Source organism: Nuphar pumila, chromosome 8 (genome assembly GCF_984573655.1).
Source record: "Nuphar pumila chromosome 8, dmNupPumi1.hap1.1, whole genome shotgun sequence".
Lineage (NCBI taxonomy): Eukaryota > Viridiplantae > Streptophyta > Magnoliopsida > Nymphaeales > Nymphaeaceae > Nuphar > Nuphar pumila.
Window position 1 is genome coordinate 24,449,764 of NC_143256.1, and position 22,940 is coordinate 24,472,703.

The 22,940-nt window shown below is 40.4% G+C and overlaps 1 protein-coding gene across 1 annotated transcript; it reads left to right on the forward strand.

The window, feature by feature from the left end:
• The first annotated feature begins 12,167 nt into the window (after positions 1-12,167).
• LOC149829811 (ribosomal RNA small subunit methyltransferase-like) lies at positions 12,168-16,228 on the forward strand. The gene is made up of 3 exons (XM_090015638.1): positions 12,168-12,273; positions 13,781-14,088; positions 15,292-16,228. Exons 2-3 carry the CDS (start codon positions 13,786-13,788, stop codon positions 16,036-16,038), a joined length of 1,050 nt encoding a protein of 349 aa, XP_089871764.1. The 5' UTR covers positions 12,168-12,273; positions 13,781-13,785; the 3' UTR covers positions 16,039-16,228.
• The last annotated feature ends 6,712 nt before the right edge of the window (positions 16,229-22,940 follow it).

Here is a 22,940-nt window from a genome sequence, read left to right on the forward strand (position 1 = left end):
GTATCTAAGGCCTTCAGCCAATATTTGGCTTTATCCTTGAAGAAGAATAAGAACAACGTCAACCTCAGTGCATCATCCCCAAAATTATTGTTCTGCAGCGTAGAGCAGATCTTGAAGAACTCATCGAGATGATGATAGGGGTCTTCGTTGCTAAGGCCATAAAAGAATGGCAACATTTGGATGATACTGGCCTTGATCTCAAACTGTGGTGCTCCTACAACGGGTCTAGTGATGCAGGAGGCAGAAGTATATTCATTGGGAATGAAATACTCTATCAGGGGACGGGTCAACTGCTAATCCTCAACCATGGAGTTGGATCGACAAGCTCTCCTAATAATAGACTTGGGGTCCTCAACAGGCTCAATATGCTCAGGGTCAAGCGAGCGTCGCTCTTGCATACACTTCAAGGTAGACTGGTGTAGCAACCGTCCTAAAACAAGGGCTTTCTATCTACCTAACATGCAGCGTGATCAAACCATAATATACCACGAAGTGGGTAAAATAATAAAGCACGAAAGTAGTAAACAAACACCACACACTTACACCCAAAAATATATTTTGCGAAAGGCAAACTATGAGCACGGTACCAATCATGAGCAATCACCTCCTAGGGGTATCCTAATAGGTAGGTCATGCAAGAATAGTAAATTGGTCTCTAGGGATCACAAACACATGGTTCAGCAATCCTAAGTACTGAAATAAATTAACAATCCTTAGTAATAAATAGGAAAATAAACTAGCAGCCCTAAATAAGTAACAAAAAGGAAACTAGCAATCGTAAGTAAAATGAGAACACACAATGGGCAATAAAGTGAATACTCATCTTTCTATCGCCGTTCCCTGACAACAGCGCAAAAAATTTGGTGTAAGTTTTACGAAATAGATTTTTAAAAGATATTTTTGATAGAAAACGATTTATGCAAGCCAGACACCAAATACTAAAACTGGCTTACACTATGGTGAGATCTGGGTTGATCTCAGGGAATGGGAGAAACACTTTGTATTTTATAGAAAACTAATCTACTCTTTATTGCCATGAAAAATAAAAGAATTAATTAATTAATTAACTAAGAGTACGACCCTCTGTGGAGGGCTTAAACAAATAATAAAAGAATAATTAAATGGCCTTATTACAAACTCAAAATGAATAAATGAATAAGTCCTAAACTAAAAAGAAAAGAAAAGGGTCTTCATTGCTTGAGATTCTAGTTGCTTTTGATGCATTTGCTTTATTTGATATTCCTTTGTTTTTTGTTGAGGGCTCAAAGGGTTCTTTTGAGGGGACCTTTTGGGAACCTCAGAGGGCTCCTCAAGGGCACTTTTGAGGGCTCACCACACGATCAATCACTTTCCTACAAAATAAAAACACAAAACAAAAACAAACGAAAAACAACTATACCGGGAAAATAAAGGTTAGTCACTTAAAAACAAGAAAACAAAAAGTTAACTAACTACTCTAACAAACCTGTAACAAATAACTAACTGAATAACAAACTCAATAACAAACTATGAATGAAATATAAAACAAACTAACTACTTTGAAACAAATATAAAACTAACTAATTCAAAACAAATAAATTGATATGTAACTAACTAATAACTACTTAACCTTGAAACAAATTAAAACAAACTAACTAATATAACCACTTGATGAAATATAAATATGAAGTAACTAAAACAAATTACTCATTCTACTTCAGGAAAATGTGAACTAAATAAATGACTCATTAACATTATGAAATAAGTAAGTCTAATCTAATTAACTAAAATAAAAATAACTAATTTTAATAAATATGATTAGCCTATTGCCGAATTAACTAAATGGCTAATTCATGAATGACAACAACAACAACAACAACAAGAAGAAAACATGAATTCAACTAGAACTAATTAACCATAACATAAAACACAAATCTAAAACAAACTAGTTAGATAAACAAATAAACAATGAGTCAACAACCTAGTCTAAGCTATATTGAAAAACTTATGTATTAATCTAACTATAACATGCAACAACTATGGCACCTATGCAGGCCTGTGAGCTTTCACCAACATCAAGCATGTAGAACCATACAACATATGGTCTGATTGCTGCACACAATGATAGATCAGTGTTTCAATAGAAAAATATGCAAGCCTTGCACCTGATAAAAAATTTCATGAATCCATAAATCACGGTAAACTGGTGCAATATGAACATGGTCTGGGTCCGCTCGAAAAGGAAGTCTTCAACGCTAAGTCTGCTCTAATCAAGACTGGATTTCCTGTGCATGCAAAACTGTAGATCGAAGAAGCACAGTCTACAAGTTGCACAAATCAGTGTGATTTGCATGTGATGTTTTCTTTCTAAAAAAATATTGTCTGATCTAGAACTGTGTGCACTCAGAAATCTATGTCGATCTTTTAACATTTCATAAGGCAAACTTACCTATGTGAATGAGAAATCATGCAGATCCGTATGTTGGCCTATAAATATGCATATAGATTGCATTTTCTAAAAAAACAAAATATTGTTAGAACGAGAAAAGAAATCTAATAGAAATTATCCTACAATGCAACATATTCCTACTCGAATATGCAGAAAACAATCATCATAAATCTCCTATCTTAGATGACACAATATTACTGAAAATAAATTCTATGATATGCAATGCTAAAATATGTTTTTATGTATGCAATGAATTAAAGGGAGGTCTAGACTACCTACGACTTAAACAAAGAGATGGAGGAGAAGAAACGTACCTCGCAATCTATTTTCGATGGAGGGGTTGATAAAAAAATGCAGCCTTTTTGTTACTCCCCAAAATCTTAACCCAAATTTTGAGGATTTTTTTTTTGAAACAGCGAAAACAAGTCATACTATAAGGTTAAGCATTCTGAAACATTACAGTGAGGAGCAAACCAAAATCATTTATTTCATTTCAATATCAATGAAAATTAACATCAGAGTTTCTCGAACCATCCTTGAAACAGTAAATCCAAAATCTTGATCGAAACCTCAGCCCACGGCCGCTCATATACTGTATTCATTACCTGAAAAATGATAAATTTATAGGAATTAGACTACAACTGTCTAAGTAGGAAATCTGTAACTTTTAATGCAGGTATATCATGAATCTAGTATGTGATGTGAGTGCCATGTGTGATTTTTAGTATATACAAGAATAAGTAAAGATTTATGCTACGACAGTCAATAATGTATCAGAAGCTAACTAGCAGGTAACATGGTTAGCAACATATAAATATCCCATAACCACAAATATGAATTCATGTAATGATTCAGAGGAATGCAATTATGACAATTAAATAATTCAGGTATGCATTCATACAACATGATGCATCTATTAGGCATAAAAAAACATTAATCAATACCATGAATTACAATTCAAGTAGAACAGACATTTAACATGCATTAGAAGTTAACATCATGCATCCACCAAACATATAACAATTAAGGGAATAGATAGCATATGCATGTTCTAATGCATAACATGAATATGCATGATTTATGTGCAATGCATGAACACTTTATTATCTTTCCTTAAGGTTTTTCTTTTCCATATGCATGCCCTATTAAATGCATATAACTTTAAGTTTCCTCTTTTTAATTACCGTTGTCCATAGATATACCAAACGAGTACAATCCCCAAGGTCAAGTTAAGTTCACAGGGTAGCTTAACACACAATTTATAATTTATTACTAGGTTCCGAACTTAGCCCTCGACTGAATCACCTTCGAAACATTAGACCTTCACATCTAATGTCGGGGACACAAGAGACACCCCACGCCCACATGTGCCACTTCCTTGGTACCAAAACAACAAATGTGTCAAAACACACCACCCCCAGGTAAAGTAGCAAACTCTCCCTAAAACCGTGGTCAGGAGAAGGAACCTCAATATCGGGTTCAGGGGACAACATAAAGCACATAGAGTTTTTGTATCCTCATAGTCTCCCCATGATCAAAACTCTAAGATTCTCATACTTCAGATGAGATATCCTAGAACATATATTACACTGTTCTTATTCATTATCTTTTTATTAAAAGCCAATTATTGAGTTTTGCAATTTAGCATGCAAAAACAAAGCAAAAACTCACATCCACCCCTGCAAGAACCATCATGAGACTCCAGCCCGTGGAAACACATCAAACAGTGCAATATAGAGCAATAAAATTATATTTGCAAATCAACATGCAAAATTAATAACACAAGCTTGCAAATCAACATGCAACTATAAGTTCGCAAATCAGCATGCGCAACTCTTCACGATCTACCACCCGTGGAAAAAATAGAACAACACAATTAAAACCATAGTATAAATGTGATTTTTGTGATGTATTTAAAAAATTAAAGAAAGAGCAAACCAAGGCTCAAGGCTCTCCAGGCCTGTGATGATTTATTTAGACCATCGATGCATCATACGCAAAAATCATAACAATATGCAATTTATGCAATGATACCAACATGATTCCAAATACACATTCATTCATACCAATTTAACAATGTGCATGAGCTACCACAGTTATATGCATGTGTTCACCATCCATGTGCAAGTGCTTTTATGTAATCACTTAACACACTTGCATTCATCCAAAATTCATAAGTACATGAGAACATTTATGCATGATTGTACATGCCAAACACACATCACTTAACACACTTGCATTCATCCAAAATTCATAAGTACATGAGAACATTTATGCATGATTGTACATGCCAAACACACATTAATTTCATGTATGCACTTATACAAAAATCTCAAAATTTCTCAACAACTTTATTTCCATTGCACCCAAGTACTCGCATCGGGTATTCAATCAATATTGCCTATTAGGCAAGGTCCCCCAAGTGTCTGCCTCGCGGAAAGGCACATATCCATATGTCACTAAGTGCACCGTCATATATTTGAACTCAATGTGACAATCTTAAGTATATACAGACTTCTGTACACATTCATCAATGGTGGATTTCATATGAAGTAAAATGTTCTCAAAACAGGCACCATTTTGCTAACATAGTCTAAATTATGTATGCCTTATTTCATCGGCTTTGCTAAAATGCACAGACAATCATAATAACATGGCTAGGTACCCTATGCCGAAAAGAACTACATGAATTTCCAATGCAGCTCGGCTACCACACAACATGCTCTATTTCATAGAAAATAACAAGCACTATTTCAGCAAACATAGCCTAAAATAAGCATGCTGTATTTTCCAGACTCATGCTAAAAATACATAGTCAATAATAAAACATGATCAGATATCATGCCTAAAAGAAATACATGAATTTTCAATTCAAGATAAACCTCCCAAATTTTTTAAAACAAAATATCTGCCAAAGATTTGTTTTATATCCATCTAAGCCATCACATTCAGTTATACTAGTTTTGCAGGCATTCTCAATATTTCAGAATCCATTTCATAACGAGTCTAAGTGGAAACATGCAGAGCATACTAACATGTACCATTAAATATTCAAAACTCAGTTGTATATATGTAATAACAAATAGAGTTATCAACTTATATTTGTTAACATTGATTTAACTTATGTATGTCATGTACCCTGACCTATGTCAAATCCAAAAGTTTCTCAACATACCCTATGATCTGAGTATTAATCTGTCAGAACATGTGGTAGGGTGAGCATGGAACCATACCCTGAACATGGCATATACGTATGATGTGGGTGTTCACATCATCAAAAAAAATTTCCTGGGTGACTTACCAATATACACCGACCGACTAGTTTCTCAAACAAAACAAGGTTGTCACTCTGTCTCAGCCGGACAAACCATGTTGCCACACAGTTCTGATTAAGTGCATATATCATCATTCATGCATCAAATGTCGATTTTACAAGGTATTTTGGTTTCAAAACACATATTCTCAAAAACCTATGTAGCATGATTTTTATGAAAGTCGACAAACATAATTTCTGTTTTGCATCGACACAGCATAACATAATCAATATGCTGCCTTTTGACCACATGGTGCTGCTACAACCAAGAAAGTAATAATAATAACTAATTCAAACAAATTTTGATGTTCCTACAGGAAAATCGACATCCAACAAAAAATTCATTTTATAATAAATGGTAAGATGGCTGATGGAGATACTAAGAAATCCTATAATGTATTACAGTGTACCACCAAGAGTCGCCCCCCCCCCCACCCCCTTCCATATTTAGTTTATCGAGTCCCAAAATAGGAAACCCTCAAACCTGGGCTTATCCATTTCAAGAAATCGAAAACCCCACGACTGGGGCTATCCAATACCTCAGTCGAATCCCAGATCGATTTGATTTGGGGATTTTGCAGGTTAGGGTTAGACAAGAAAATTCCCAAATCGATAAGGTTTGGGATTTCTGGTTTAGGGTTAGACAAAAAAAACCCCAACTTCAGGTCACTGCTACCGGAAGACCCTGACTCACAGAGTTGGGTTTTCCAGCATCCAAGAAATGCATTGACAGGCTTGTAATGTAAAACAAAAATTGGGATTCCCCATGACCTACCTAATCACAGGCGGATTCAATCCATACTTCACACAAAAAGAGGTAGAAAACCTACCTTTTTTGACGACTGGAGGAGGAGGAAGTGGCTGGCGACTGATTTCAGGTGGCTCCGATGTTGTTGCTCCCGCTGCGTGTGCAAGAACGGCAAAAAAAAAGAGAGAGATGAGAGGCGATCGACAAAGGGGAAAAGAGAGGGAACACGAGAGCAGGATGAAGAAGGATGAGGTCCTCTCCCCCTTTTAACGAGAGGCGACCCCCGACGATTATGCTCCCATCTGCAAAAAATTTCCATTTGCAAGAATCATGCCCTAGGCACGATTCTTGAATTCTATTTAATATAACGCAGTCGGGTCTGGGTCTAAACCCCGCGACACTGGACCCGCTGTTAGCGTGGATCCAGGTTGGCTCTTTAGTGCTGGATCCATAATGAGCGTGGATCCGGGTTAGAAGGGGATGGTGGATCCAAAATGTTGGATCCGTTTGGGTCCAACCGTGGATCCAACCCCACATAATCCATTTTTATACTTATTATTATTCTCTAAAATAATTTAAGTTATTTATCTATTAAATATTATGATTTTTAATACCCATACTTATATTTCTTTTGGATCTATGTAATGAATCCCGGGCCCAATATGTATAAAACCACTTGAATTTTACGGGTATTACACTTTATGCTTGTCACGTGCGCCTTCTCGACGAAAGAAAAAGATCCACCGATGAAGAAAAAGAGGTTAGAAGAAAGAGAAAGAAGGTAGAGGAGAAAGGAGAAGAGGAACCTGTAGAGAGAGAGATAGAAGAGAGAGAAGGCATGGGCTTTAAGGTGGGAAAGACACCCCCCTCTTTCTTAAGAGTATTATTTATAACCCATCATTAGGGTTAATCAGATTTTTAAGAAAAATTTAAAAAAGAGTCCACAAGGTTTTCTAAAATTTTAAAAGTCTCTATTTTCAAAAATTATTTTCTAAAAACTTATTTAATTTTGCTAAAAGACTCAAAGAGGACTCAATTTGCTCAATTTACAATTTTAATTGAAATCAATGAAACTACTGTCAAACAAGTATTTTTAATCATTTTTTACACGTAATCATGCATGTAAACCTATAAAAATTATGCATAAATTTATGCATGATCACTACCTTAAGAATATAATTCTAGCCCTCTATTTTAAACATATTTAATCACAACCATAGATCTTTTTTGGATCTTGGATACATAAGAAATATATCCAGATATGCTAAAAACCTATAAATAAGGGGGTCTTCTCCCTATTTCACAGATTTGAAATTAATTAGTTCTTGTGTCGTTACTCTATAAAAATTTCAGCACACCTAACCTAACCTACATAGCCTAGTAACCTTATCCTAGCCTAGTGTCTAGATCCCCAACAAACACCCAAATTGAGCCTGCGCTAAGTTTAAGTGTTGTCCGCTCTCGCCAAACATATAAATGACTACTTAAGCCCAAGATGATTTTGATTGTATTTTTAATTATTATTTTATTTATTTTTATGTAGTTTATTAAGTTTAGATTATCTTAATACCAATATATTTTTGGTGTTTTTATGGGTTTTTTTTAGTTTTGGTGGTTCTCTTTTTTTTCTTAGGATTTGCACTTGAGATTCGTCTTTTCACAATGCAGCCACCTCAACAAGAGAGGGTGGTGTATGTTCCCCCCCCGATGATTCACTGAATCCCACGTTTGTGTTCGAGGCTTTGAATGAGCACCACATATACAAGCACATGGGGCTCGTATTCCTGTGTATGTTGACATCACTAAGCATTGGAGTCTGGTGTGGTTGCAAAGACTTCAGTACCCTTTCTTGCTATTCTTCTCATAAAGTGATGGTTTGAGAAAATGACAAAAATGCCCTTTATTCAAAAAAGAAAAAACAAACAGTTCAAAAAAAGGACAAACATGTCCTCCATTCAGAAAGTTGAGGATGATGTTGACTCTTCAAAGTCTTCTTCTTCTTTCTTCGTAAAACACTATAAAACCTTCTCTCTCTCTAGAGAAGAAATCAAGCGAGGCAAAGAGTTCTCCCTGGAGAAGGCCATGAACATCAACCCTCACACTCTCTCTCCCTTCTCTCTCTACTTCTGTGCACATCCAACAGACGATCATACATTGCTCCATCAAACACCGACTGATCTGCGCACTGACTGTAGCATCGTTCAACTTGATGAGTTGTGGAGCTTGATTCATAGTTTTTGCCCTTACAGGAGGGGGTTTGGGGGCTCCTCCCAGCGTGGGTAACATTATTCAACTTGATTCGTTGTGGAGCCTGATTTAGAGTTTTTGCCCTTACTGAAGGAGGGGTCCAAGGGCTCCCCCCCGGCGCGGATCCCGCTGCGCGGTCAGCGGGCGGGGGTCCAGGGGGGGTGCCCCTGGCGGGGGGCAGCGCCCTTCGGACCAATTTTTTTTGGGCCTTCCAACAACGATTTGTAGTATTATCGGGCTTTCCTACAGCGATTTGTAGTATTTTCAGGTCTTCAACGAGCCCCACAACGATTTATAGAGTTATTCGACTTTTCAACAGCGATTTGTAGTGTCTTCCACAAATCGCTATAGCGATTTATAGTGTTTTTGGATCTAACTATAGCGATTTGTAGTGTCTCCCGCAAATCGCTATAGCGATTTATAGTGTTTTTGAATCTCACTATAGTGATTTGTAGTGTCTTTCGCAAATCGCTATAACGATTTATAGTGTTTTTGAATCTCACTATAGCGATTTGTAGTGTCTTTCGCAAATTACTATAGCGATTTGTAGTGTTATTCAGTAAGCAAATCGTTGTAAATCGTTACCCGAATTAGGACAAACTTGTCAGGGCCATATCTCTCTAACAGGAGGTCATATTTCAAATCCGTAAAAAGTGGTGTCTTCGTTATTGAGTCTAGTTTATTCTTATAAATTTTAAGCAATTTATATTGTCATTTCATTCTCCATTTTAACTAAAAACCAGACTTTTATTATTTTGTGTTATTTGAGTTGCACAACACCATTCTCGCTTGACATCCACATCTTGATTCTGACATGCTCCTTGTTGGATTTTCCATTGATTTCTTTCAACCTTGCTTGGAACAAACATATGTCTTTCTCACCACGACACCCTGTGCATTTTTTGACCACGACACCCGGGACCCGTGTCGGGGGGGGGGAGCCCCCGGACCCCCCTTCTGTAAGGGCAAAAACTCTAAATCAGGCTCCACAATGAATCAAGTTGAACGATGCTACCCACGCTGGGAGGAGCCCCCAAACCCTTCTACTGTAAGGGCAAAAACTCTGAATCAGGCTCCACAACCAATCAAGTTGAACGATGCTACCCACGCTGGGAGGAGCCCCCAAACCCTTCTCCTGTAAGGGCAAAAACTCTGAATCAGGCTCCACAACGAATCAAGTTGAACAATGCTATCCACGTTGGGAGGAGCCCCAAACCCTCATCCTATAAGGGCAGAAACTCTAAATCAAGCTCCACAACTCATCAAGTTGAATGATGCTATCCACGTTGGGAGGAGCCCCCAAACCCTCCTCCTATAAGGGCAAAAACTCTAAATCAAGCTCCACAACTCATCAAGTTGAATGATGCTACCCACGCTGGGAGGAACCCCCATACCCCTCTTCTGTAAGGGTAAAAACTCTGAATCAGGATCTACAACTCATTTAGTTGAATGATGCTACTCACGCTGGGATGAGCCCCCAAACCCTCCTCCTGTAAGGGTAAAAACTCTGAATCAGGCTTCACAACAGTCAATGTGCAGGTCAGTCGGTGCTTGATGGAGCAATGTATGATCTTCTGCTGGATGTGCACAAAAGCAGAAATAGAAGGGAGAGAGAGAGTGAGAGGGTTGATGTTCATAGTCTCTTCCAAGGGAGATTTCTTTCTCGGATAATCCTGCAGTGCAGAGACTGGGTCTTAAATAATCATCTTCGGGGCACTTAAGTCTTTACAACCACTTCTTTTTAAGAATCGTCATTTTTTTTGCACCAATGGAGGAGAGGGTACTTAAGTCTTTGCAATCACATCAAACTCCAACGCTAATTAATGCTGACAAACATGGGGATACGAGACACACATGCTTACATACGTGGTGCTCTTTGGGACCCCCGAACATGAGATGTAGCTAACTCCCCTGTTCGGGGGGGAACATATAACCTGCTTCGCCTCAACATCGATGATTGAAAGTCCCTGATACGGTTGATAGCTACTAAATGAAGGAGGAAGGGTGTGAGATCTTGAAGAATGGTCTGCACACTCTTCATAAATTTGGATCCAGATCTTGAATCTTTTTTTTTTTAATAAATCTTTTAGTGGAAAACTTTTATTTTTAACTTATAAAATTTTAGGATCCAAAGAATGGCGATCACAGTAGGACCTGTTTACATGATCTCAAGATCAAAGCTGTAGAGATTTCAGCGTTGCCAGGTTAATATCATTTTGTGTTTTGTGGATCTGGATCCACCTAGGATCCGAATCCTGCATTTTATGCTTTTCGTCTTCTATGTCATGTGATAGTTATATATCTCATAGATTGTAGTTCTCTTTTCAATAATCTAGGAGTCGTTGAAAAGAAGACGATCAACACTTCATTTTTCATGTTCATATATTCTCAAATTCTAAAACTATGACCTCTGAAACTATTAGCGAATAGAAAAAACAATAATTGTTTTACTATTTTATGTAGAAATTCTCCTATTCTTAAATCTATAACACTGTAACCTGACAATGAAAACTTGCATTTTTAGATTTGTTAGAAAGCTAAGGAATAGATATAATATTTTTTAGTTTTGAGGTAGATCCAAAAAAACCTGGCCCAATTAGCGTCTGATAGGCCCGAAATACTTATTATCAAGCTCAAGTGGATTTTAGGCCGGATTCGGGCTGAGCCCTTTAGGCCGACCTAGTTAATGGGTTGGGTCTATCTAGCCCTGTACACTTTTGCACATGGGCTCGACTCATTACGGATCAGATTAGACCATTGTGTTGGAACAACCCAAACTTGATGGCATTTTGCAGCCCAAACCTGACCCAAAACAGGCCTGATAACTAGGGTTGTCAACAGGTCAGGTTTACTCGAACCTGAGTGGACCAAACCCTATAGGGTCCGGGTATGGTGACAAATAAGAAAACCCGATTAAGACCTGAGTCCGGACCCAAAGGTCCGATTAATACATGGACCCTGGTATAGTTTTTGAAATTTTATACAAGACCCGGACCTGTCCCAAGTTTTAATTAAGACCCTCAAAATTTCAATGTAAAAATGATAAAAAAATGTTATTTGACTGGGTATGATCTGGCTATCAAGTCCGGGTATGGTTTTTCTTATAGTAGACCCGATTAGACCTGGGTCGAGACTCGATACCATACCCAAAAATATGGTCCAAGTCTGGTCCAACCTGGGTCTGAACCAAACCCGACCCGTTGACACCGTAACTGAGATAATTAAGCAATCAGGCTGGACCCGGCCCCAGTTTAAGCGGGCCCGGGTACCCGACAGCCAGTTAGGCACCAGGCCCGATAGCCGCCCCTGTTTGTGATGACGTTCCAAATATGGATCTGGTTCAACCATTGTTTAGAAACAGATCCGACCCGTTCACCGCCCTTTCACAGTTTCACTGTTTCTTACTCCTCACGTATACAGGATGTACATGCCGAGCAGAGGGGGTCGGGGGAGAGGCTCTGCGAGGGCCGGTCAATCTCTGCGCTAGGGTTTCAATCGTTCCCAAAGGTTCCTCATCTCTTCCTCCATCATCGGGTGGTAAGATTTCTTTCGTTTTCTTCCATTTGATCTCTGATTCATTCTTTCCATCATTTCCTCTCTCTCTCAATTAAGGGAGAACGAGCGTCGGAACCAGAATGCCTTTTCCGGTTTTTGGCTTTTCTTCCTTTTTGTTTGCTTTTCTTTTTCTTTCAATTCTCTGAAGGAATTGGATCTCAACTTGTCGTATTTATTTTCTCGTCTTTTCAGTTTTAGGGTTATTGTTTCGTGTTTGTGTTCGGAAAAGAGTGAGGTGGGTGTTGAGCTCTTTAAGTGAAAAGATTGTTTTTTTTTTCGTTCGGGAACGATATAGAATTGTTGGTTATTTCTGAAGAGATTGCTCGTCCTAATTCATTTGTCTAGGGTTTTCCCCATACTTTCTGTTCCGCTTTCGGTAGCAGATAGATGGTATATTGCATGAATATACCGGTTTTTGTGGGATAAACTAGGATTTGGGAAATCAGTGACTCGGCCGTTGTTTCGGCTCAGAATCAGTAGGATCATCTAGGCTAGGGTCTTCTCTGTAAAAGTTTTGTGTGCGTCACAATGTGGAGCAAGAAAGAAGAGAAAGCTCAGGTTGCAGCCTACGGGATCAAGGCCGCCCCCCTGAATGCCGTGAAGGGCCTTAGCCGCGCTGAAAGGCCGGCCGCTGCAGCTGTAAGGAATGTGAATGCCTATGAACAGAAGGAAGAGGGGCCAAGCAGATGGCAAGAAAGGAAAGAAGCGAATAGGAAAATGTACCTGATGAGTACCGAGAAGGCTGTGAAACTGGGGAAGAGGAAGGACATGAAACCAGCTATTTCCGATGGCGGGCCTTTTCCTTAATTTTTCGTTAGGTTGACAAACAACTAGTTTTTTGAAATAGATAAATATCAAGTTTTCTTATAAATTTAATTCAAATTTGTTGTTTATTCAATAGCAAGACTTTTTTGGTTATGCAAGGGGAAGAGGAATAGTGTTGGCTTGAATTGGATTTTTTATTTTTATGGAACAAACTGATGCTTGTTCCCCTGCTTAGAGGGTCTTTGTTCTGCTGTTCCTTCTTGTTTTGCCTTGGTGGTTTACAAAGAAGCATGTTTTTGTGGATTAACTGTTGTTTGTATTTTCTCTTTAAAAGGTACATTTTGATGGGTGCTTTTACTATATCGCCTTTTTTGACTATCTTGTATTGAAAGGTTCTCTCCTATTATGTTCTTACCCCGTGTTTGATATATAACCATGATCAAGATAGGACTCTTTAGCTAATAAAATTTTCATGATCTATTTTAGCTAGAATATCAAATGTAATGGTAACTCGAGCTAAATGTTTTGGTGATGCTTCTATAGCTGCTTGCATGAGTCTGTTTAATTTGCTGAAATCTTTTTGGTTTTTGGTTTTTGGTTTATGTGAACATATGAGAACTAGTTGTTGTGTTTTGCTTCATCTTCTCATTGAGGATCATGGACATGCAAAATTGGTATTCCTAACAACTGACCTAACTCAATGACATGGATTTTTTGTGGATAGTTTCAATGGCTGGTGGGAAAGTTAAAAAAGGGAAGCCATCTTCAGCTGATCACTACCAAGGTGGAGTACAGTTTCACAAATCAAAAGGCCAACACATCCTGAAAAACCCGCTGCTTGTTGACACCATCGTTCAAAAGGCTGGAATCAAGAGCACTGATGTTGTCTTGGAGATTGGTCCTGGTACAGGAAACCTTACCAAGAAGCTTCTTGAAGTTGCAAAGACAGTTGTTGCCATAGAGATGGATCCACGAATGGTTTTGGAGTTGCAGCGTCGCTTCCAGGGCACAGGTGTTGCTAATCAGTTGAAGGTATGCACATAATATGTGGTTATATAAAATTTAGTGATTGCACTCTTGCTGTCTCTTTCTCAAGGCTTTGCGTTGGTGGCCTTTATCCCATTTATATCCAATTGACTTGGTAGCCTATTATCAGAGAGGAAGAAACAAGGATTAATTTGATGTTCAGGATTTATTTTTTGTTCTACTTTAGGCAGTTAATCTATCTATCTTATGGATTATATCCATTCTTGGTCCCCTATTGTATGCTATTGCTGGGCAGTGGGGCCTATAGGTTTAACATGAGAGATGATTTCTGCTTCAGCTCCTCACGTACCCGAGGAAGCGTCAAGCCTGTGCACAAGTTGAAAAATGCAATGTTAGTTCTCATACATTTACGCTCATGTGTTATAAAACAAGTAGATTAGGTATGCTATCTTAGCTTGTCTGGATGTCAGTTACGGCAAAGTAGTGAAATGTAACTAGTTTCTCATCTATAGTGGTTCATCTTGCATGAGCCTAAAGTTTCATAAGGGGTTCAATTGAATATTTGGCACAAGCACAACCCTAACCTGTAAGAGGTCGTTGTAGAAGCAGCAATTATTTTCTGCTTTGTGCCACATTTTTTTTGTTTACTTGTTATGGCTTCTTATCTCTGCAGTGTTCTCTTGATGAGGACTTGTCATCACATACGTTTGCCAGCATTTGTTTCTAGCATGGTTTTTCTATTCAGATTTCTGGGAGCAGAAAAGGGAGAAACTGTTTTGCTGATATCATTATAGGCTGTGGCAATGACGAACATTGATTTAGTTAAATTGGATAGCTCCACCATTACAATGTCTCATATTTTCTTTACAAATTGATTGGCAAATCCATGTGTTCACATTTTTTGATGGGTACACGGTGAATGGTAAAAACTCATAATTTAGATGCTGACCTTTTTGACGATTGTTTGGCTTTACAGTATCAAATGCATAGCATGTTTGTGTTGGCCGTGCACATTTCCCTGGGCCTCATGGTTCCTCACCAGTTATCATTTGACCTGAAATGCTGAAAACATCTGAACCTTCTGAAATAGCCGATTTGAATTGCTGAAAACATTTTAAACTTCTGAAATAGCTGATTTAAATTGCTGAAAGCATCTTAACCTTATCAAATATCTGTTTTGTCATGCACAAAGCTTTGATGGTTCGAGCTATTTGAAGCTGATGTGTATTTAAATTTTGGAATGTCTAGGTTATACAAGGAGATGTTCTGAAGTGCGAGCTTCCATACTTCGATATCTGTGTGGCTAACATCCCCTATCAGATCTCATCGCCTCTTACATTCAAGCTTCTGGCTCACAAACCTGTGTTCAGATGTGCAGTCATCATGTTCCAGAGGGAATTTGCAATGAGACTTGTCGCCAAGCCAGGAGACACACTGTACTGCCGTCTTTCAGTAAATACTCAACTGCTGGCTCGTATTTCTCATCTCTTGAAAGTTGGAAGGAACAATTTCAGGCCACCACCAAAAGTGGATTCTTCTGTTGTTAGAATTGAGCCTCGGAAGCCACTTCCTCCTGTGAATTTTAAGGAATGGGATGGGCTTATCCGTTTATGTTTCAACAGGAAGAACAAAACTTTGGGTTCCATTTTCAGGCAGAAATCTGTTCTTTCTTTGCTTGAAAAGAACTATAAGACATTGCAGGCATTGCAAATTTCGCAAGCACCATCTTCAGATGAAGGCACTATGCTGGATGCAGCTGCCTTGGGTGATACTGCTGGGGACTCTAGTATGGAACTGGACAGTGGAAAAGACAATGAAGAGATGGAGATCGATGGTGATGATGCAGAGGGAGCAGGGGCCTCTGAGTTCAAGGACAAAATTATGGGCATCCTGAGACAAGGGGATTTTGAGGAGAAGAGATCTTCAAAGCTTACTCAGGTAGACTTTTTGTACCTTCTCTCTCTCTTTAACAAGACTGGCATCCACTTTGCCTGATTCTCCGTGACCATTTATTGCTGTAATTTGTTTTGTCAAAAAATTACTGAGTTTTTGTAGATGGTGCTGCAGAAGACTATTATGCTACATCGTCTTTTGGAGTTAGATTGTCGTTAAGTTATTGTGTAGGAATGAAAGTTTTAGGATGGCAGCAATAATAATATGTGATGACCATTTTCTTTGTCCTCTACTCATTTTCCTGGAATATGAGGATTGGCACTTTTTCGGTCCATCCAAATTGTCTATCACGTAAAGAGCTCTCTCTCTCTCTCTCTCTATATATATATATATATATATATATAGACTCAACAAAAGCAAAACATACTCTAAGCGCAACTGTACAATGTAAGTCGCAAGGGAACGTGCTTTCTCCTTTCAAATCATGTGCCGTCTTCGGCGCCATCTGTTTCGTAGTAAGCCCTGACTTCAGTCAGGTAGTGACTGTTCATTCGGAATGCAGGCTCTCATGTTGGTTCCGTTGTTTCTTCCCACTGCATCAAGGATTTCTTCGCTTCACCCAAGTAGTAGACCTTGTGGCGAAGGATCCGATTGAGATACTTTTCAGCCCGTTGTGCTGCCGATGCTTTCTGCATGATAGGAGCGCTTTGTGGCACACTGCGTTTTGGGTCTCTATCATTTGGATGAAACTGCTTGAGGTTGCACACGTGGAATACCGGGTGCACCTTGAAGTCTGGGGGCAACTCCAACTTGTATGTTAGCTTGCCCACCTTCTTTATGATAGTGAAGAGTCCTTCATACTTTCTGAGCAGTCCGCGGTGCCGCCCGCGAAAGCTGCCTGTTCGATCAGGATATAGCTTCACCAACACTTGGTCCTCAACTTGGAACCCTGCGGGCCGACGATGTTTGTCTGCCCACTTCTTCATTCTCTTTGCCGCCTTGTGTAAGAATGCCTTTCGTCAACTCATTTTGCTCATGTCGGTCGCGAACAAACTGATAGGCGAAAGATGACCTTCCCTTTTCTTGTGTGGCAAGAGTGTGCGGGGTCAGTGACTGCTGCCCCGTGGCTATCTCAAATGGGTTGTCGCCTGAAGACTCACTCTTCTGCAGATTATAACAAAATTGTGTCACGTCAAGGAGGTTCACCCAATTTTTCTGATTGACACTAACAAAGTGCCTAAGGTATAGCTCAAGTAGCCCGTTGATGCGCTCTGTCTGCCCATCTGTCTGTGGATGAAAGCTTGTTGAAAACAGCAAATCAGAGCAAAACAATCAAAATATTTCACGCCAAAACTTGCCCGTGAAGCGAGCATCATGATCGCTCACAATGCTCTTTGGTATGTCCCAGTGCTTCACCACATGCTTTACGAACTCTGTAGTCTTTTCTACAGGGCACTCCTTCGAAGCTGGGATGAAGGTGACATATTTTGAAAAATGATCCACCACAACTAGGATGGAACTGAGGCCCTTTACCTTTGGCAGACTAACAATAAAGTCCATGAAGATGCTATCTCAAGGACGTTCTGGAATTGGTAGAGGCTCAAAGACACCCGTAGCCTTCTGGTTTGTCCCCTTATCTTGTTGACAGATAAGGCATGTTCGCACATACCCCTCTACGTCGTCCCTCATCTGCGTCCAATAGTAACCGCGCTCAAGGAATGCTAAGGTCTGCTCCTGACCAGGTTGACCGGCCCATAGTGTATCATGACACTCCTTAAGCAATTCTCGACAAAGGCTTTCCCACCGCGGCACGAAGATGCATCCCCCTTTTGTCACGAGGAGGCCATCCTGTAGCCAAAATCGTTGACTCTTCCCTGTTTGCGTTAGAGAAACAAGGTGTTGTGCTGTCGGATCCTGTTGTATACCTTTGTGGATGCGGCTCAGCAATGCGCCCTCCAAATGCACTTCAGAAGGCTCCACACGTGCAACTGCCAATTCAGCCTTGCGGTTTAAGGCATCCGCTACAACATTGGTCTTTCCAACCTTGTACTCTAAGGCAAAGTCGAACTCAGCCAAAAACATCTGCCACCGAACTTGTTTAGGCGTCAACTTTTTTTGTGTCTGAAAATAGCTCGTGGCCACATTGTCCATCTTGACGATGAATTCGACACTTAGAAGATAATGTCGTCAAGTCCTAAGGCAATACATGATGGTTGTCATCTCACGTTCATGTACTGTGTAACGCCTCTCTGCATCTTTTAGCTTACGACTCTCATATGCAATCAGATGACCATTTTGCATAATAACTCCGCTAATGGTAAAGTCTGAGGCATTCGTGTGAACTTCGAAAGGTCTCGAATGTTCAGGCAGTCGCAACACTGACTCCCTCAGTAAGGCTTTCTTCAAGCCGTCAAAAGTATCTTGGCACGCTCCTGTCCAGAGCCATACTCGATTCTTTTTTAGCAAATCGGCGAGGGGTGCAACAATAAGGCAATAGCCTTCGATGAAACACCGATAGTAGTTTGTCAAACCAAGAAATGACCGCAATTCTGACACTTTGCAAGGCAGAACCCATTCCTGGATGACTCTTATCTTTTGCCCCATCCATGCGCAGCACACCACGCCCCACAACATGGCCAAGGAAGCTGATCTCCTCTTGCCCGAGAGACACTTCTCTCGCTTAACATAGAGGTCATTCTCTTTCAACATCTAAATAACTGTTCGCAAGTGCCCAACATGTTCCTCCATGTTGTTGCTGTAGATCACGATGCCATCTAAGTAGACTACCACAAACTTGTCTAAGTACGGGTAGAAAATCTGATTCATTAGGGTCGTGAACGTAGCTGGAGCATTCGTCAACCCGAATGACATTATTAAGAACTCGTAAGCACCATAGCAGGTGACACAAGTTGTCTTTGGCTCATCGTCATCTGCAATTCTCACCTGCCAATAACCAGATCTCAAGTTTAGCTTTGAAAAGACTCGAGCACTGCCAACTGATCGAACAAGTCTGCTATTAGGGGCAATGAGTACTTGTTCTTTACCGTGACCTTGTTCAAAGCATAGTAATCCACACATAACCGTTTGAAGTCATCATGTTTCATCTGAAAAGGGACTGGGGCGCCAAATGGGGCTTTTGATGAACGAACATTGTCTGCGTCCAACATCTCGTCTAGCTGCCTGCGCAGCTCCTTCATCTCAGTTGGCCCCATACGGTATGGAACCATTGTGGGGGGAGGCTTCGCTCTCGGAGTCAACTCAATCTTGTGGTCGACCTCATGTCTTGGCGGAAGACACTTCGGCAATTCCGGAGGCATCACCCTCCGAAACTTCTTCAATAGTGGGGCTAGGGTCGGCGAAACTGATGCTTCTACCTTCTCTTCTTCTGCGCGCACTGCAACTAAGAATGTCTACTCCTCATGCTTGACACCTTTCTTCAGCTGCATTGCCGATAACACTGAAGACTTGTCTTTCTGCGTAAGACACTGCACTGTGTGGGACAGGTCTGACCCCATGATCGTCAATGTGTTAAACTTTGGCAGCATCAGAAACTTCTGGCTTCGCAGAAACTCCATACCCAAAATCACCTTAAATCGTCCAGGGGCACTACAGAGAAGTTGACTTTATCGACCCAACTTCCCACTTGAATAACTACATCTCTTGCTTCACCAAGGATGGGCTTGGCCTCAGAGTTTATCGTTTTGATGGTCCTTTGCTTTGGCCCATGCTTTAAGCTCAACCGATCTGCCTCTTCCCGCGAGACAAAGTTATGTGTGGCCCTGGAGTATCATTGCTGAAGTAGACTTTTCATTCATAATGACTTTCAAGTACATAAGTTCCTTACTGACCTGCATGTTCTTAGCCGCGCAACTTCTAGCTGCGTTAATCGATCGCATGACCCCCATCCTTGGTTGCATCGTCTCAATGTCACCGTATTCAGTATCGCTGCATTTTTTCTGTGCAACATTGATTTGCTCGTCGTTCTTCACGAGACACTTTGAGCACTGCCTGACGATATGCCTATCGCCACTGAACCAACATGTCACAACCGCACCCTTGTTGTTGTTGTTGTTATGCTTTGTGAAGTTCTGTTTCTTTTCAGATTGATGATGTGTCGACGCCTCACCTTTATCATCGTGCCACTCATCCTTCTTACCTTCGTGGTCAGGCTTTTTTCCGACTTTGGTTGATGGAGTAAAAGGCTTGCGCTGAGTGTCAACTAAGCTCTCGACCGCCACATATGCATTTTTCAAAATACGGGAGTTGCTTCTTTTCTCTTCAGACTGTACCCATGACTGAAGTCCTATAATGCACTAGTTGAGCTTGTCGTCTTCTGACATATTAGGTATCTCCAGCATAAGTTTTTGGAACGTTCTGACATAGTCTTGAAACGAACCAGAGTGTTTGAACTTACGAATCATCCGGTACGCTTGCCTCTGCACGTTTCTTGGCATGAAATAATTGCGCAACTTCATTTTGAAGTCGTCAAAGGTGCCTATCACGCATTGACCCCTCTCCATGTCGTTGTGCTTCCGCCTCCACCAAGCGATAACATCTCCATCAAGTAAGGCTACTGCGACTTTAATCCTCAGATCCTCAATGATCACATTCTGGATATTCAAGTAGTCTTGTACTTGGAATAAAAAGTTCTCAATGACCTTGCTATCACGAGAACCATTGAATTTCGCGGGTCTTGGTACATCAATCATTGATGGTCTCTCACCATTTTCGCCATTTATGGTCACCATCCGCTGCAACGTACGGTTCTTCAACTGAAGCTCACATACTTCAGTCTGCAAGTCAGTCACTGTAGTTGTCAACGAAGTGACCTGCCCCATTAGTAAGTTTACTTGCTCTTGCAGGCTCGTCACCACATCATTCACTCTACTGAATGATTTACATGCGCGTGAAATCGCTTCCTCATGCGAAGTCACATCTTTCACCAACTTGTTAAAAGTTGCAGCCAACTCTTCTTGGTCTCGAGGTGAACCCATTTTCTCAGCTTCGGCAACTGTCTTGCCTTTGGTGTTGCGCAAGTTTTGATAAGGCGCCACGATATCTTGCTCACAAATTGCAGCCTGTCGGTGTGTCTGTCGACACCGACTCCGGAGTACCTTCTCTAGCACGAGAACGGGTTCTGGTACCACTTGTCACAGACCTATTTTTTTCAATGGGCCAGCGTGGGGCGACGATCCCTCTTCACCGCCGCAAGCCTACTTGTCAGCTCGCTTGTCGGTCGCAAAAGCTTGTAATCAGAGTGCAAGAGAGCAAGAGAGAATAGAAGAAGAAAAATAGTAATCACAAGAAACAATCACAACGAGGGTGAACAAAAGAAAGCTCAACGCATTTACTTCATTCACAATTTTGCCCGCAGGCCATTACAGTTCAAGTATACGGGATGCCCTTTCGGGGTATTGATTCACCTGAACCAGGCGCTTACATCAGACTCAACAAAAGTAAAACTGACTTTATCCTTTTGGAGCCACCATACTTAACTAATCCTTTTGGAAAACGATGATGTATCCAACTCCAAAAGGTTGACAGGTTTAAGTGCTTCTCTTGCCATGTACATCAAAAGTGAAAGCTGGAGGCCCACCTTGTTCTGTCACGCTTCGCTTAACCAGTGGGCCCTTAAATTTCATGCGGGTCCCACCATGGTGGCACGTGAACCAACCCCTTTACTGCAAGACCTGTTTGTTTTATAAACAGGGCTCCGCTCATCTGGTACCAGCAGTTAGTGCAGGTCACCATGTGTTAGGACGTTACAAGTTCTAATCCTACTGGTATATAGGTTGTTGAATGACCGTTGTAAAAAGAGGGCCTTAATTCCCCAGCTCTGTTATGAAAAAAGAGTGGCCTTTTCGCACAGGATGCTCCGGCTTTCGGGTGAAACAAACGGTGGACTAAATCATGACATCCACTACCAAGTTGGACTGCTTTGCTTGTGTTGAAATGATATCTTGAGACTCTTAAGGTGACCTTTTGAGCTCATCATGACTTCCACTCCCACTAATTATTGTTTACAGCCCTCTATTTATTTATTTATTTTTATTAATTACACTGATTGCCTAACAAAACCCGCACTAATTATACTTGAGTTATTTATGAGAAATGCGACCAAGAAAAAGAAATCATAAAAAATCAGCAGATGCATATATACAGGATGGGTGGGAGGCACTCCAGCTTCAAAAGGTCCTGATTCGAGGAAGAAAAACACAGGATGCCATGAAGCCGATGGCCACATTTTTCCTTGCATATGACACTGCTCAAATCTTCTCCAGGTCTCTGCTTTCAGAGAAGTTGGTCTAAATCAAATGTCATCAGCATTTTTTGTGAAACTAGGGTGTGTAGACCCCAAAAAAACTAAACTTTATCTGGGGATACCACACTCTGTATCTTTGATCTTCTTTAGATTTTAGTTTGCAGTGTCATCGTACGTTAATAAAAGTGAACAAAACGTCCGAATTTCAACAACTGAACTAGCATAAAACTTTTAAGCAAATATTAGGACACCCAACATCAGGCCAACATCCACTAGTTCATTTCAACTGCCGTATGCTGTAATTTAGATACCAATTCCAAACTTACTGTCATAAATGCAAATTGTGCAACTCTATTTAAAGATCAACATGATACTGATTCCAAACTTTCCACCGCGGGGTTGCCCCCATGGCCAGTGTGGTGGTTGTGAAGGTGCTGAGATGAAGGCACCGGATCAAACTCTACTGGCACACGGGCGTGTCTGTATCTTTCAGAGATGGGCCACGTAAGGTAAGGCAGGGTGGTTGTGGGGCCCCACCTGGAGTTTTTCTTGCTTTGGCTAGGGTTTCTCGTCACACACAAAAAAAAGATACTGATTCCAAACTTACTGTCATAAATGCAAATGTGCTACTCTGTTTAAAGATCAACATGATACTGATTCCAAATTTACTGTCATAAATAAAAATGTGTCTATTTATAGATCAACATCATACTGATTCCATACTTACTGCCATAAATGCAAA

What these genes read in the sequence shown, in the direction of transcription:
- LOC149829811 (XM_090015638.1), top strand. Translation starts at nt 13,786, where the DNA reads ATGGCTGGTGGGAAAGTTAAAAAAGGGAAGCCATCTTCAGCTGATCAC. An exon ending in GTGTTGCTAATCAGTTGAAG is followed by an intron (nt 14,089 to 15,291) that starts GTATGCACATAA and finishes TGGAATGTCTAG; the next exon opens with GTTATACAAGGAGATGTTCT.